The sequence below is a fragment of the Vidua macroura genome, chromosome 8 (genome assembly GCF_024509145.1).
Source record: "Vidua macroura isolate BioBank_ID:100142 chromosome 8, ASM2450914v1, whole genome shotgun sequence".
In the NCBI taxonomy this organism is placed as follows: Eukaryota; Metazoa; Chordata; class Aves; order Passeriformes; family Viduidae; genus Vidua; species Vidua macroura.
Window position 1 is genome coordinate 23,026,522 of NC_071578.1, and position 16,594 is coordinate 23,043,115.

Sequence of the window (16,594 nt, forward strand, 5' to 3'; positions counted from 1 at the left end):
GCACCAAACTAAACTTAAAACTGTTTCTTCTCTGCTTTCTGTATAACTGACAAAACCAATAGGCCTTCTTCTATAAACACCTAAATAACACTAAAATACCAATACTCATGCAAAATCAGAAGTTGCTGCAATATTAAAATTTATTTAAAACAAAATGGGAAAGAGGATTTGTACAACTCATCACTGCACCTGTAAAAGAGACAATATCAGATAATAAAGCTATTTTCAATTAGTATGCTAATTGTGAAAGTGAAACAAAAATTAAGATTTTCCAAGCTTTTTCATATATTCCTATTCTTTGAATAATCATCAAGACAAGTAGAGATTTCATTTACAAGTGTAAGCATCTGATGTCAGTATTTTTAGCTACAGGAGGTACGACAAGGCTCAAACCTCTCTCAATCCAATGCTTACTTTGTGGCAAAGTAAAAGTTTTCAGGCTTCATCGTATGCTTATTCCTGTAATTCCATATAATTGAATTAACTTATGATAACTCAACTAGTTATATAATTTCAGTTTTATACAACCAGATTTAACTTTTTTTTAACACTACAAGATGCATTCTCCAAGTAAAATAAAACATCTCACACAAGCAAGCTTTTCATTTGTAGAAATAAAACAGTGGATTTGGATATGCAATTGAATTTCATCATTAAAAAATTGGTTTCATATCAAGAGCCATCAGCTATAAAGAGACCACAGGCAACTAGTGTTGATGCCCAAGGCTTTTTCCAAAAGTGAATACATAACAAGTCTAATGGACTGAATGGCAAGGAAAAATTCAGATTGTTTATCTGTCTGCACCTACCAGATGCAAAAGATTTTAAAAAATGCAGAAGTGCCAAACAAAAACACTAAGGAAAAGAGCCTGTATAGTAAAAAAAAAAAAAAAATTGATGCATGAGTACACAATCTTCAAATGCATAATATGGAAGTAAAAATCATTCATGTATAGGTATACAAAATTTATACAAAGAGCATTTCATATTACTAGATTGATTTAACTATATAGGACAGAATGTATCTTGGACCAGAAAATGTGTATTTGGAGAGGAAAAAAACATAAATAATTAAATTACTGATTTCACCCCTTTTTAAAAGCTGATTTCAATGCATTTTACAAGCATGGGTAATTAATCTGAATTCTAGATTGCACAGAAACAAAGGAGTAATTCAAAGTTTAGTTTCATGTTCAAAGTGATGTAAGTTACTGTTATATCTGAGAACAGAAAGCATGCCAAACTTCAGCAGTCACATACTGCAGCTACTGAATTCACACTGCTCCCATTATTTTTGAAGAGTTACAAAAATGCTTAGGAAATTTCAAGTTTCTGCTATAGACCATACCATCTATTGTGAGTCCTCTAGTTGATACTTCAACAACAGAAGAGTTTTCTGCCCAACTAACTCCTCCAAAAGATTTAAGCCAGTGGCTGACAACATTTTCCAGCCTAGAGTCACTTAAAATTATCTATTATACTTAAAAATCCCAAACAGCATCTGTAAACCTATCATCTGGTGACTTTTCTTAGTTACTTTTCACAGCCATCTGCAACAGCAAATTGAAAATCACCAACCTACCCAAAATAACTTGGCAATATTTACCATGAGAGAAAACAAGGCAAATCAGAAAATGTAATCTATAGGGAAATTATTACAACAGGTTTTTTTTTTACAGATTGATATAAAAATACTTACAGGTTTCTCCAATACTTTTCTGTTAGCATGACATGCTGATTTATGTTGCTGTTTTGTAATAGGGAAAAAAACTTCAGATTCACATCTACTTCATTATTTTTGATATTCTTATAAAATCCTCTAAGTGTAGCACAAAACAGCTTTCACACCTTGTCTGACAGTGTGCAGCTTGATCACATTCATTGAAGAAAATCAGACATAATCATCAATGACAAAATTGGCTCTGGCCATGGTTGCAAACAAAAACCACAAACCTGCAACCTTGAAAAAACTAAATCTGAACAAACTACTAAAATTTTCAAGAAATATCCTGCTGAATTTCTTAGAGCAGAATGTAGAACTCTCTGATTTAGCTGAAACAAAAAAAACTGACTGGTCTGGCTTCTGTTTACATATGCATGGGTGCTAAACTGTAGCATGGAAAAGAGATGGCAGCATGGAGCACTGTCCAGACAGTCCAATGACACTCACAGCCCACACAGATCAAGCACCAACTGCCCCAATGCTACTCTAAAGCTGAATGCAAGCTTACAGCATCTGAGTTGGCTCAATTTAAAAATCCTAAACAAAACATCCAAACTCACAAGACAAGACTTTCTCCCTTGTCATAATGAACAGATTGGAAAAATATAAAATTAAACAGCTGACAGGGATATTACAAACAGTTTGCATTATTACTAAACTGCTGACAATATACTTGTACTTGTTACCAAGATACATAGCTATATTTTCTCAAGGGACATTCAAAACCTTCAGAATACATGTTATAGGATTAAATATAATAGCTGACAAGAACCAAGAGCTTAGTATTCTACAGCAGGCTCATGATAGGATCACATTTTGTATATCACAACAATCAGATGGCTCACTAAAATCTACTTATCTCTACCGAAGCAATTTTTGCATTTTACCCTTGACAGGCAAAAACTGATTTTTTAACAGTCTGTAGGAGTTACATGCTTTTCAATGAGGGGACTGTGGGCATCTGACAGAACTGGATGGCTTAGTTTGCATGCAGTCTACACAAGGCAGGATTGGGTTCCACATTTCACTTTTAGTTCCCAAGTGGTATCCCCATTCTAAGCAGTAACAAGTACACTGTGTTTGATTTTTTTAAGTTTGGACCAGAAATAGAGGAGGAATCAGATTATGTTTCCTTTCCCATCCTATACTTACCCTGCCTCAATTAAGTCAGTTTTGTGACCCCTCTTCACAGTCACAGTCAGCAATTCCATAACTCATAAGAAGGTATGGCATTACATTGCAGAAATTGCCTTTTCACCTACCTATCCTAGATAGCTCTGATAAACAGAAGTGGTCTTCACAAGACTCAAAGAGCCACCAGGACTGTTTCAAACTTCTGAAAAGTTCTCTCTTTCCCTTTTTTGCCCATCTTCCCTATTCAAAACATTTTCCCCTAGCTTTATCCCAATATGAAGGGAAGCATCTGCAGGATGAAGACTCTAACTAGGAGGGAGGAGCAGGATCATTCAAGCAGACAAGGAAGTTTCTCCCTTAAACTCATGGCATTTTACTGTGGATTTATGGAAGGTTCTGAGAGCTCCCAGCTTCTAGGTGAAACATATGAACAAGCAGTTAATATTCCCTGATTTTTACTTCCAATTAATAACTTATCCATCCTAGTTCCTACCATTAGATTACCTGCTCCCTTTTTAGAAAGGCAAATACAGGGTTTACTACTACTTCAGATTGAACCAAGCCTTCCAAACCTTACCAATGCAGATATCAGCTTTTCTGCAGCTTTAGCAGTAAGCTTTGAAGTTGTCTCTGCTGCAGTATTTGAAGCTAAAACAAAGCATTAATTAAAGCAGAGAGCAATCTCCTGTGCCAAAGCAACGGAAATTTAAGGAGCCACATAAAACTACTGATGCCAGGAGGGATATGCTGAGAGCATTTCTCAAGAAACCTGTGAATATTAAAGAAATACCTAAAAACAGTTTCAAAAAGAAAAAAAAAAAGTATGCAAGAAGGAGAAGGAAACTGATTTTGATAGACAATATTTTGTGTGAAAATTTTGCTGAACATGAAAATGGATATTTTTCTTTTTACCACAAGCTTAGCAGTTTGTTCCATTCACCCCATGCCTCAGAACAAATTATTGATGGTAGAGCTGTATAAAAACATACACAGAGTTTTCTTCAAAAATATTAATTATCACATCAGTGTTTTGATTACAAGCACAATTTTTTCAAATACACTAAGCACAAAAAGAAACTCATAAAAACCCCATTATTATCAACTCCATCATCAGAGCAGCCCTTCACATGGGAACAGCACAAATGCCTTAGGGGAAGCCATCTGTCTCCTCCAGTGAGCTTTGTAAATATGCAAAATTGTGTTTGGATCTTTTGTTCAATACCTGGCTATTGTCAGTGGCCCATAGGTGGAAGGTAAATTTCCCCTGTACCACACACTAATCATGAGGATCAACACAGCATTTCCACAAGGCACATTTCTGTATTTACACACTTTCATTCTAGATTCATGCAAGAAAAAAGTAGCAAAGACTTTCCCTGCTTATGTTTGACATGCATATACAGCTATACAGGTTATCAATAGTGATAGTCTTACAACAATTTTTCACCAATGAACAGCTGTATAACAGATGTTTACCTAAACCAGCTTTGCCATCTGAATAGCAACCACGTTCCTGACTTTCTCCAAATAATCACACCATTCAAAACTTAACACATTATTTTCAAGTTTGTTTTTCTTCGTTTTAATGACAGAATGCCATGGATACAAGAAAGGAAGTGGTACTTGCAAAAAATGTTAGCAGAAGATATTTATTCCCACTGTAGGAAAAGCCTCTGCTTTTAAATACTCTTAGAATGGTTTCTGCAAGCATGGTCAACTATCTAGAGGTCACAAAAGTCACTGTGACACAGCCCTAAGTCTGAAGATAACTTTGAAGTGGGTAACTTCCATAGCAGCAGCTATAACCTGACTGAAAATAAGGTAGACTAGACTACAGTGAGGTCTGGCTTCCAAAAAGGAGGCTTATAAAAATAAGGAATTTTAATCAAGATAAATTACATGTGTGATGTATACAGTAATTTTCTACTTCTCCAACTTTTGAGCTAAGAATTCAAATGCAATGTTTTAAGTCCAGTTCTGAGTATATTTCATGTAATTTCTTTTTGAAATGTACTGTTTATCCTTTTCTTGATTTTATTTTACCACTACATGTACTTTATGCTAACCTTACCCATTCTTCACATAGCAGTACTTAAAACTGGTAAAATTGAGTAGAAAAAAACACTGTTTATGTTTGATTAGCCATATAACTCATGAACAACCTTACAGAAAAGAAAGTTTAAGATTAGCATATGGTAATCATAGAATATGCTGAATTGAAGGGATGCATCGGGATCATTGTGTCCAACTCCTGGTCCTGCAGAGGACAGCCCAAGAATCACCATGAAGTATGCATTATTCCTTTAAGTACAAGATCCACTGAAATTACAGCAGTTTCCCAAAAACACGAAGTACAGCGACAATCAGAACTGCAGCATATACATGTAGCACCTACATGCACAATTTAATAATGCAGTTTTAAAGACATATGTGCAATAGAACTTTCCCACAAGACTCTGGGCAGAAGCCCACCCTTCAATCCAGAGCGAAAAAATGCCATGCTACTGTCAATAATAAATAAAGATTCAGAAAATGCATAACTGGAACTTAAACTAGCTGCAGTTACCATAGAAACGAACAAGACTTACTCATCACTTCCTACTCTATTCCATTATCATTATCTCATGAACTTACATGGGGAACATTGTTCCTATTCCTATGGAAACCCTGGAAATAGCCCCCGTCATTGTCACAGATTAAGGCAATCTAGAACTCATCTCTCGGATTCATTTATGTGCCACTAAGGCCTATGAAAGATTAAAAATAACTAAATAGACAAAGTTCATTTCTCAATAGAGATGAGCAGAATCTAAACCATTCCCTATGAACAGCAGGCAGGTAAGTACCAAACACTGACAAGCAGTTTATAACCTCCACATCTGCAGTGATCAGATCTGTGCAGTTACACTGACACACTGCAAGGTACATTCTCAGCAGTTTGGGCAGTCTTTTTACAAATGCCCCAGCACAGGAAGACTGCTCTTTCATCCTTATGTCATTTCTCTTACTTGTTGACCACGATGAGGAAAAGGGAACTTTTATACAAATGTAATAGTATATAACCTAAAATACATATGTAATTCTTTTCATCTCCAAGAACTAAAATAAATAAATAAATAAATAAATAAATAAATAAAAGCATCAAACAAAATAAAAAAAACCCAAAACATAAAGAGGAGAAAAAAAAAAAAAAAAGAACCACACCATACCACTTAGGGCATGAAACATCTTGTGACTCCTGCCTCCTGATTCCACAGTCAGATCTAGAAGCTGAGAAAGACTTTCCCTTTCTCCTCTAAGTTCTGAAACCTAGACCACAGCAAAGGGGAAGATATGGCACTATTTATTTTTGCCTGACTAGGGTATTCTGTAAGTCCCACCAAACCTTGCATAACTACCTAAGAAAAACTGTAATATCAGAGCAAAATAAAGTATTTTATCAAAGAATGCACGTGCTTCACTGCTGAAAAACTGTCATATTTGGACTTGTAAATGGCTTGGAATATTATGAGAATGAAAGACTAAATCACTCAAGCATGCATTCAATTCCTACTCTCTAGTCAATTAATATATTTTATTCTAAATTAAGTCCTATTCAGATTAACTGCATCCTAAGAACATTACACATGCTCAGAAAAAAAAAAAAAAGTATGTTAATTTCACAAGAAGATTTGCTACAGGACATTACCAGGATGAGAGGGTCCAAATTGAAAGAAAAAGAATGAAATTTATGAGAACTTTGCTTATCCTTGAGAATTCATATTAAACTTCATATTGGAATTATGAGGTGTTGCATACTCATGTTTGCTCAAGGTTTCTCTTCCTACTTTGAAAATCTAGTGAAATAGCTGATACTGTCAAGAACACTCAAAAATGTATATGTATACCAACAACACCTGCTTCTTCAATTTCTTATCTGTCAAATACCAAACTGTCCTTTGAGCTATTACTCTCATTAAAGTAGTGTTTGGAAACAGGGAGAAACCCCACAATTTCTGTACTGTTAAATTTCACTTTGGCAACTAGAAAACTATTACTTATCACTAGATGTTGAAGGGATTTTTTCCCCTTAACACTAAAAATTTGAGTCCTCTCATTCAGAGAAAAAAAAATTAAAAGTAAATAAAAAGCAGCAAGAACAAATCTAGTGAAAAATACTGAAAAAAACCAAAACACACAAGCAATCAAAACCAAAAAGCATATAAAATACCTACATATATTTCCCAGGAAAATTTACTATAAATATATAATTAAAGATCCATGAGTAGTGAAGACCTCTATCATTTTTTAATAGTTCTTCAAAAGTCCAGTCAAGAGTCTACAGCTTTCCATAGATTGAACTGTGTTAAATTCAACAATATACATAGGACTTTATTCTGTATATCAAACACTCCATCTAATTAAGGAAATCTTTTTCTTCTTACTCAAATGATATAATTTCAGGAAGCAAAATCAGTTCATAAACATGTTTAATTTCCTGCATCTTGAGATTAATTATGAATGTGTCTGACTCTTCTTTGAGAAACTCACCTCAGAAATCTGATACTTACATCATCTACAGCATTTTACAGCACTTCAAAGTAAATCAGTATTTCCCTGAACAGTTTTTAAGTAAACTGTTACCTTTTACCATTTTTATATTTATGTCACTCAACAACAAATACAGACAGAACTGCACAGGCTCAATTAGCATGTTCTTAAACAGTGTGCTTATGCAATTTAATGTGGACACATTTTTAAATCATACGTCAAATTCCCATCTACATTGTTTACGAGCAAAAGTCACATTTTCAAAGGTTGTGGCACCAAGGACATTGTATTTCAGTCTTGCTTCTCAAAGATAAAGCATGAGGAAAAAAGGATATTCTGGCCACACAACTGTAGGCATCATGCCTAGACAGCTGCACTACTTCAAAAAACAAAAACAGTTTCTAACTGGAAGACATTCTGCATCTCCTTATACAAATGTCTTCCTCCAAAGCCTGCCCTTCAGGTGAAACTGGGTAGTGTGAATATTTCTTTGTGCCTGAGCCACTTATGAAATGTCAGGAATAAAATTTAGCTACTAAAGCAGTAAGAATGTCTATTTCCATTTCAGTACTTTGTCTTTACTATATTCACATAAACTACTGAAACAATTCAATATTAGTAGAATCCCATGCACATGCCACTTTTGAATCTCTTACACACATGAATTACTGGCTAGGAAAGACTCACTTGACATATTGATAAGCAAGTGACAGCAAAATGCTTTGAAAATTCAATAGTTTAACTTTTTAAAATCTCCCATTCTTGTTTCTCACGATGCTCTCAACAACAACAACGAGGTTCTAATTTCTCCTCTTTGTTTATTCTTTAAATGTAATTTTCCATTTAATGAATGGAACGGGAGGAGAGGGGATTACAAACGTGGCTGGGTTTTTTTCAACATTCATTTCAGGTACAGAAACCTTCCTTCCCTCACAGCCACCAACGTATTAAACATTTTTAAGAAAACTAGCGTGGAGGAGTGTCATCTCTATCAACTTCAGTGTTTGTCTCTGATTGGATTAAATAATTTAATCAATTGTCTCAAATGACCCAGACCATGAATAGCAAGCTACGTCCCTTACTTTCCAGCAGATGCACCGAAACACGTGATTTTGTAAATTATGTTGGAAAAAAAGTATTTTCTGACTTCAAAGTTTTCAAGTAGTTCTACAGCTACAATATTGCCTATGGCCTTCAAGTCTGCATCTGTTGTATAAATAGAAATGTTTTATTTCACTAGAGAATTGTACAAATGGTCCAATGCCAATGTAAATGTCCAATCATGTACTACACTATGTGGCTATAACCTTTAAACACGTATGTTGTCCTGTACTTTCCATACTGTTGGCCTTTATTTTCTTCACCTTTGGATAGCCATAAAGTTTAAAAATTAAAGAGTGGGAGTACCCACTATTTAAATATTTGTTTCAATATTCACGAAGTACCTGGACAAACTAATACGACAAATGAGAAAGCTGTTTTGTAAGGTCACTAGGGAAGAAATAAAAGCTAGATCAGACATGTCAAAGGTATGGTGACAGAACCCAGAAGTGAGGGTTCCAAAAAGTAGCCCTCTTAGATTCCACAAACAGCACTTCACATCCCACTAAGTTTCATTGTGAAGAAAATGCCTGTACAGGTAAGAATAATGATGGGAGCTTTTCCCATGAGCAAAAAACACAAATAAGCTCCTACTTTACACTGATGTGTGCTCCACACTGCGCTAACTTGTCTCCTTCACTTCCCAGATAAACCCAGGCAGCAGTTCCACAATAGCTTTCCGGTGACCATGCTGAACTGAAGTTCAATTATAAATAACTCTTTTCCCAAGTCCATCTTCACTGGACTGCTTTTGAAACTTTTTTTGTAAAGATTGGATGTGTAAGATTAATTTTAATTTATGTATAAGATTAATTTTAATTTAAACTTGCACAGTGTAAAAGTGAACAATTTCTTTTGCTGCAGATATCACAATTTTGATTTCAGAGGACTGTGAAATCACCAATTCTTTCTTCAGGGGAAAAAACAAATTTTGCACTTCGATTCAAAACTAGAGTAGCTGTCAGGAATAGGCCATTTTAAATTAATAGTAATCCATTATTAAGCCCTAATATTTTCAAACAATACACTTCAACATAAATATTGATTTGATTTTGCTACATCCTATATCTAAAAATAATGACAATATTACCCTCTAGCACAAACTTTCATTGAAGCAGTTAACCTTTAGCAAATATTCTCAGAAAGTAAAATTTAAATTAACACCCAAATGGCCCATTCTGGAAATGACCCTCCATAACTTATATCCTGTCAATTCAAATACTGAATTTGGTAAGTGCTGTATTAAAATAAATGCACCTTGTTTTCTAAACTGACTAAAATTAACTAAGAGATTCCATGCATCTGATTTCTCAAGATGGTCAGGATACTGATAAACCCAGATGTGCACAATATGTGCTGCTATTCCTTGACAAGACCATAAATATACTCTCAGAAATAACCTAACCCAGTGACATTAGCCAGCTGGTCCCTTATAAAATGCAATGGGAAACTCTAATAAATGCCCCTAAGAAATAAATGAAGTCATCAAACAGTGTTGAGTAAGTTCTCCCACTATATTGAAGTAAAATGTATTTTACATTATGTACATTAGGTTTTGGTCCCAGTTGTTGGTTTGTATCTGTGTTCACATACAGCCCAGTAAAACCAACACAGGGCAATTTCTGACTGCAGAGGTGGGAGCAGAGCACTCTGGCTTCGGGGGATTTCTAGCTTTGATACTTAAATTGGAGTTGGAAGCATGACTTTAAGGTTTTTCATTTTTAACACTGAAGATGTCAGGAAACATGCAAAATGCCATTTTTTAGAAGACAATCACTAAAAGCCTGTAAATATGGCAGCTGCGCATAGAAGACACGTAGTGCTAAAAGCAGGAAGGGAACACGCTTTCCAGCTATTGATAAAAGTCAGCAGTGAACATAAAAGTGAAGAATGGTATTTTTAGGAAAAATAATCAAAATACTCTTCTTGCAGAACTAAACAATACAGTGGCAATTAAGTCACCTTAACTTTTTGCTGTAGAAGACTTTATTAAGCAGTGCAATCTCTTTTCTTTTCCTCCATTTCCTCCTCCATCCAAATAATTACTCTATAGCCCAAAACTGATTCGCCATAAAATATCTCTTAACCAAAGACACAAATCCTTTTTCAGTTCAACCCAAACTAGTTACAAAGTTTCACTGGGATTCTCTGAAGCTTTAAATGGGATTTAAATAATTTCAGCTTCTAGTTTATAAGTATGTGCATTCTAAAAAGAAAACTAATCCAAATTACATAGGAGACACTTTTTACTGCAGTAAACTCCACATAAAACCCTTGCATTTTAATATTTGACAATGCTAAAGCAATTATGTTTAAGTAAAGTGAAAAATTAAATAAACCACATATCATCTGTCTCCATTTGATATGCAACTGTTCACAGGTTTGAATAATAAAGAAAAATATGAAGGGAATATAAAATCATTATTAGTCTATTGAATATATCACAAATCTCGTTGCACAGCCATGAGAAGCTTGTCTTTGCTTTACAGTTCTGACCACTCTCTACATTTGTAACACTGGGCTTAATTTCCAAGTTTGCTTCCATTCTTCCAAGTACAATTTTACTTTCAGATAAAATAGGTCTATAGTTTTAACACCTAATATGAAATTAATAAATTCACTGTTTGTAGTTCAAAATCATGGGCCAGAGGAGTGAAATATGCTGGGGAGTGGACTGGCAGTCACTTTTTCTTACTTGCTATCTCTGCCTCTCTCTTGCAGTGGGAATTAGTCTGCTATTTTGCAGAGAAAACTGGGATTGACTCAGTGCTGATGCAACAAACCAATCAAAAATCCTCCACTAATTCTGCGACATAGTGCTTCTTAAAAATGTTCTTTCAAATAAAAACATAGAAAATCATAGAAAACTTACAAGTACTCTGCCAGTTAATGTCTGGGCAGATATCATGACTCCTGCCCAATCCTTCACAGACGTCATCCATCCCACTTCTGCTGCCACATTCTCCTCTTTTTCATCTGTTGGTTTGCAGGCTCCATCTGCCTGTGTATCTCCACCACCATTGATCTTCTGGGCCTCCTGCAAAGTAAGTATTTGGGTTAGTTAATGTTTAGCAATTTGACAGTCAAAGTCAGTATATAGATAGGGTCAAGAACAGTAATAAAAGCAAGAAAATCTGTCTTCCTGAATTCCTGCTAGGTGAAATTAAGAACCTAGTTGGCCACATCTTTAGAAATAAGAGAAATAGAAATGTTCTATAAGGTACCAGACTAACTAGATAATAATACTCTCCTTGACATTGCATCTTCAAAATACATATTTCACACTAAATATATGGTATGTTCCTTTGTTACAAGCAACATAATTGACAACAGCTCTGTATGCAAATATAGTTACATATAAATGAATTTGTCAGACATACACCGAAAGACCTTTTGATGTATCAGTTCAAAATAATGCATACTAGGTGTGAACATAATTTATGTACAATTCTCATTTCCTATCACTAGAATTAATTATCTGAGTAAACCTTCACTGAAAACATGATGTAACAAGACAGCAATTATCAAGTGTGAGGGGAACAAAACCCATCATAAAGTATCTGCAGGGAGCTGCCACGCTATCAGTGAACCTGTGTTTCAATGAAAGTGTTTAATATATCACAGGAATTATTCTGTCAGTAAGTGGCTCTCACAGAAAGAAGAGCTAGAAATTAGAGGAGCCTCAGCTGCACCAAGCTCACTGATGAGTAACACACACTGAAATACATATCAGTCTCTGGTGGATGCTGCAGCAAGGATGTCGTGCTCTGTAACTGCCTGCCATGTGCTACAGTCATGGGTGCTGCACAAACATCAAGGGGAATGACAGGAAAAGCCAGCGTGGATTGTACAGTGTTTAAATCATACTGCATGCAAAGTATCAGTGCCATGAGCATGCCTTTGGTGACAGCATAATACTAATGACTTCCTGAATACTTGACAAATTATGCTAAATAAGGCAGCAAAATTCAGTGCTGAAGCAAGTCCTGAGCACTAGATCTGCATTAGTGTTCCAAGCACTCTGCACTGGCCAACACCGTGAAAGATCTTGTTTATAGATTATTTGCCTGTAGGCCACTAAGCAGGAAATCAATTGCCTCTAATTCCCTTTGGGATGTCTTTTACACAAGCAAAGATGCTTGATGCTGAATATGTGATAATTACTACAGTAGAAGTACTGTCCTGTGATGGTCAAACATAGCTGTGAGATGACCTTGAGGACACAGCTGGACACAAGGGCACAGGCACTTCCTGAGAGTAGCACTCAACTAATAAAGCAAGTTCATTGAATCTGTCAGCAAAGAACAGTAAAACAATGCTAAAAATGTAATATGGAGACCAACAGTTGTTTTTTAGAGAAGCTCAACATTGCAACCTAATTAGCTAATCAGATTCTTTTTTCTCTGTTAGTTTCCCTCCCAGAAAGCAGGCTTCATGTTCTTACTAGCGATTACAGCAGTGTGATGTTACTATATTGATAATAACAAATTATTCAGAGTTACAACAGCAATTCAATACTCTTTCTAAGGAAATAACGCAACAGAAGTTTAAAATTACTTTGTATTTGCATAACTGGACCTCATTCACTGACAAATTTGGACACAGTGAATCAGATGTTTTGCACTCTGCATTGAAAGACACATCCTGTGCTGCACACACACGGAGTACAACCTACAGGAATGAGCTCATTGCAGAGGACAGTGATGTACAACACGGAATGAGGCGTCTCCAGCACAGCAATGCTTGGCTGGAGCCAGCTGGTGACCCAAAGCATCACAAAGCCATAGAGTCAGTCCCAAAAAAAATGCCTTCACCACCATCAGAATTTTGATTATAAACCAGGAAAGGCAAAACTAGGTTCTATACCCCAAACGATATTGAAGCTTAGGCAATCTAGACATACCTCCAAGGCCTCACTGGTCCTAGCTGCTGTCCCCAGGGTCTCCCCGGACTCAGATGCCCTCTGTGGCCCAGGACACCATTTCAGCCCCATCCAGGGCTCCCACAGCCCTGTCCTTTCCAGCTTTGGTGAGCCCACAGCCAGGTCCCCTTGCCCGAGCCACAGGCTGCTGTCCCAGGCTGGCTGTCCCCAAGAAGGCTCGAGGCCAGAACCTTGTCCCACCACCCCAGCCAGGGCGCTGGGCAGGCCCCTGGCCCACGGGAGCCCCACAGTCCTTACGGCTACAGACTGCTTAAAACAGTACACATGCCATTTCTGTCCCTCTTCCCACCGGTTTCACTGCCTTTTGTAACTGCTAGAGCTTGTCTTTCAGAACTGTGAGCTTCACACACCAGATTTTGCTCTGTGGTCCTTCTCTGCATTGCACAGTGAGCTTTCATACTCTGTACAAGTTTATATTGAATGAATTAATGTGGTTATCATAGTAAAGGAAGTATAATTATCTCTTCCTCTCAGATAAGAAACTGAGGTGGTGATTAGATGCCTAACTCAGTCACTAGAGAAGTCACTGGCAGAGTCAGGATGAAACCACAGGTTTTTTTGATCTTTTCACCCAGCAACCCTTGTTTAAAAGTGCACAGATGCACACCTTGCTAAAAACACAACTACAGACTTTGCTATAGAAAGTCACAGAACTACAGAACACTAAACAAAAAGTTGAATAAAAAAGTCAATTTTATGTTAGTGAACTTGTATTTAAGGTTAGAAAATTCTTTTATTGTGTACATATTCCTTACCCCAATCTTTTTGTCAATAGATGTGATTGCTCATAAGATATAAAAATAATTTAAAATTTCCTAGCACTCAATGAAATAGCAGGCAATTTACTTAATTGAAGGAGAAAGGTAGTTTTTAGATTTTGAAAATGTTTTCATAACCTACAGTTCTTTTGTTGTATTGACTTTCGGTTGCCAATAGAATAGAGCAGTAAAAACATGACAAACCTATTAAGTATTTGATTCTCTAAAGGTATTAAAGTCTTAAATAGATTTGAATGGCTATATTTCTGTATTTATACTACTTATTTCACCTCTATTAAAATCTCCCACCCATGTTATTTTTTAATTAAAATTTAAGTAAAACAATCATCCCCTGCCAAGTATGATTTGGAACTAACTCTCATGATCAGCCTAGCTCCTGCCATTATTGTAGCTATAATTAACATGCAGATTAGTTGTTGTTATGTAATATTTGTATTCAGTTGGGATATTTTATATTTTTCATCTACATGGCTAGCTTTTTATCTTACTTAATTGGCAGTTGAGTATTAGGAAAAGTTTATCCCAGAGTCATTATACAATTGTGCAGTGATCACTAAAGGAGGTTTAAAGGCTACTTTTTTAAAAAAAATTCAGCCCTGTAATTAAGTGTATAGTCTTGTTTCATTGCTATTTCCTCATCTCAAAGCATTGAGTAACCAACACCTGAAAAAGGTGCTTAAAATAATAACCTGACAGTGAGGATAGTTGCTTAATAATTTACAAGTTCAATATTTCAAGTAAGGGATCTCTACACACTCTGCTTACCAGTTTTCATTATTTTAATTACTTGATGGCAGGAACATGCAGGTAGATTAAGTGAGAAGCAGTATATTGTGAAATATATATTTCCTGAACTTAATAAGTAAATGGAAAATAGCATGATGAGTAGGTGTGTTCTACCAATGGTTTGACAACACAGACCTGGACCAGAAACTTCAATGGTTTGTCTTCTAGTTTCAGCAATAAATATTGATTTAGATTACATAAGTTCTGGGATTCTTGAAGACAGTCACCTTAAGGAAGAAGAACTCAAAAAGGTAAAATTCACTCAAAAACAGTTAACAGTTTTTGAAACATAGTCCTGCCTGTTCCATTTCACCTCTAAAATATCTATACAAATGTAGAACCACTACATAGAGACCTCATCCAACTCAGACAACACAAAATAAAATCAGAAAATTATTAAGAAACCTTAAAACATCATCTAAGAATAATCTGTTTTTTTAAAAGCCCTAAAAGCACAGGACACCATGAACACAACCTGGAAAGTACTCTCTGGTATATGGTACTGAAAAAAATTGCTATCTTGTTAAAACACGTTAAAAAACATATGAAACAGGGAGTAATTGTGAGAGAAAATACCTGGGTTGAAGTGTGGTTAAACAAAGAAAAGGATTTCATAATCCCATTTATCTAATGTGTGAATATCACACAAAAATCATTTAAGTATCACCTGTAATGAGATACAGAGCATTGAATCATGCCCACATCACTCAAGAGAAAGTCATATACTCAGTCTAAGCAGATATTTAAATACAGTAACACCAATGAGGCAAACATAGTATTGGCCTTTGACTTCCACCCTAGATAGCATGAAATGAGAAAGGGCCTGTCAGAATGGCAGCTGCTCCTAGCTTAAGGCATGCAGTAATAATACAATAAAAAATATCACTGGAGCAGTTAGGAAAGGGTTGCTTTAGATAATGATGCCAGCAAATAGCAAATGCCTTCAAATAACAGCATTGCATTCCTAGAACCTGGCATTTTTTGAAATGTTTTATATCACATCAACAACACTGTGAAAATGGCCATTTTTACAAATTAGGAATCTGTATTTACGATTCTTTCCTCTTCATTCACCTGTTTCCCCACAGCCACCAAGAGGTGCTAAACACTGTGTTTAAAATTATTAACTTCTATCAATAATTTATTTTCACGTCCTTCAATACATTCACTCACACCACTTTGACATCTCCAAATAGGGGTCTTAAATTTATATAAAACCATAATATTATGCTGCATTCTCTGAAGCTGAGCAATGTACAGTGAATGTTAAGACTTCAGGTACCTACTGAATATATTGCCATGGCAGACGCCTTCTGTCAGATAAAGTTATCATCCATTGTCTCCATCTTAACAGTTACTAAGTACCAGTTCATCCAGTGCCAAAAACAAGCAAAACAAAAAATAACCCTGCAGCTGTTCACCTGTTCTAGTGCAGTTTAGGAAACGTAAGTTTTCACTGGAATATTAATAAACAGAACAAATGGTAATGTGAGAAATGAACAACTTTATGGAGATTTCCAAACCTCTTGTAAGTCAGACTTGTAGGAAAAGAGAAAGCAAAGGCTAAACTAACTCAATGTGAGGTAAGTGGTACTTCTA

General features: G+C 35.8%; 1 protein-coding gene across 8 annotated transcripts in view; it reads right to left on the minus strand.

Moving 5' to 3' along the window:
* KCNMA1 (potassium calcium-activated channel subfamily M alpha 1) overlaps positions 1 to 16,594 on the minus strand; it is a 426,357-nt gene that overhangs the window by 298,485 nt on the left and 111,278 nt on the right. For all 8 annotated transcript variants that reach the window (XM_053983344.1, XM_053983342.1, XM_053983341.1 and 5 more), the window contains exon 2: positions 11,361 to 11,525. In XM_053983344.1, the coding sequence (XP_053839319.1) occupies positions 11,361 to 11,525 (165 nt within the window). The remainder of the gene's footprint in view (positions 1 to 11,360; positions 11,526 to 16,594) is intronic.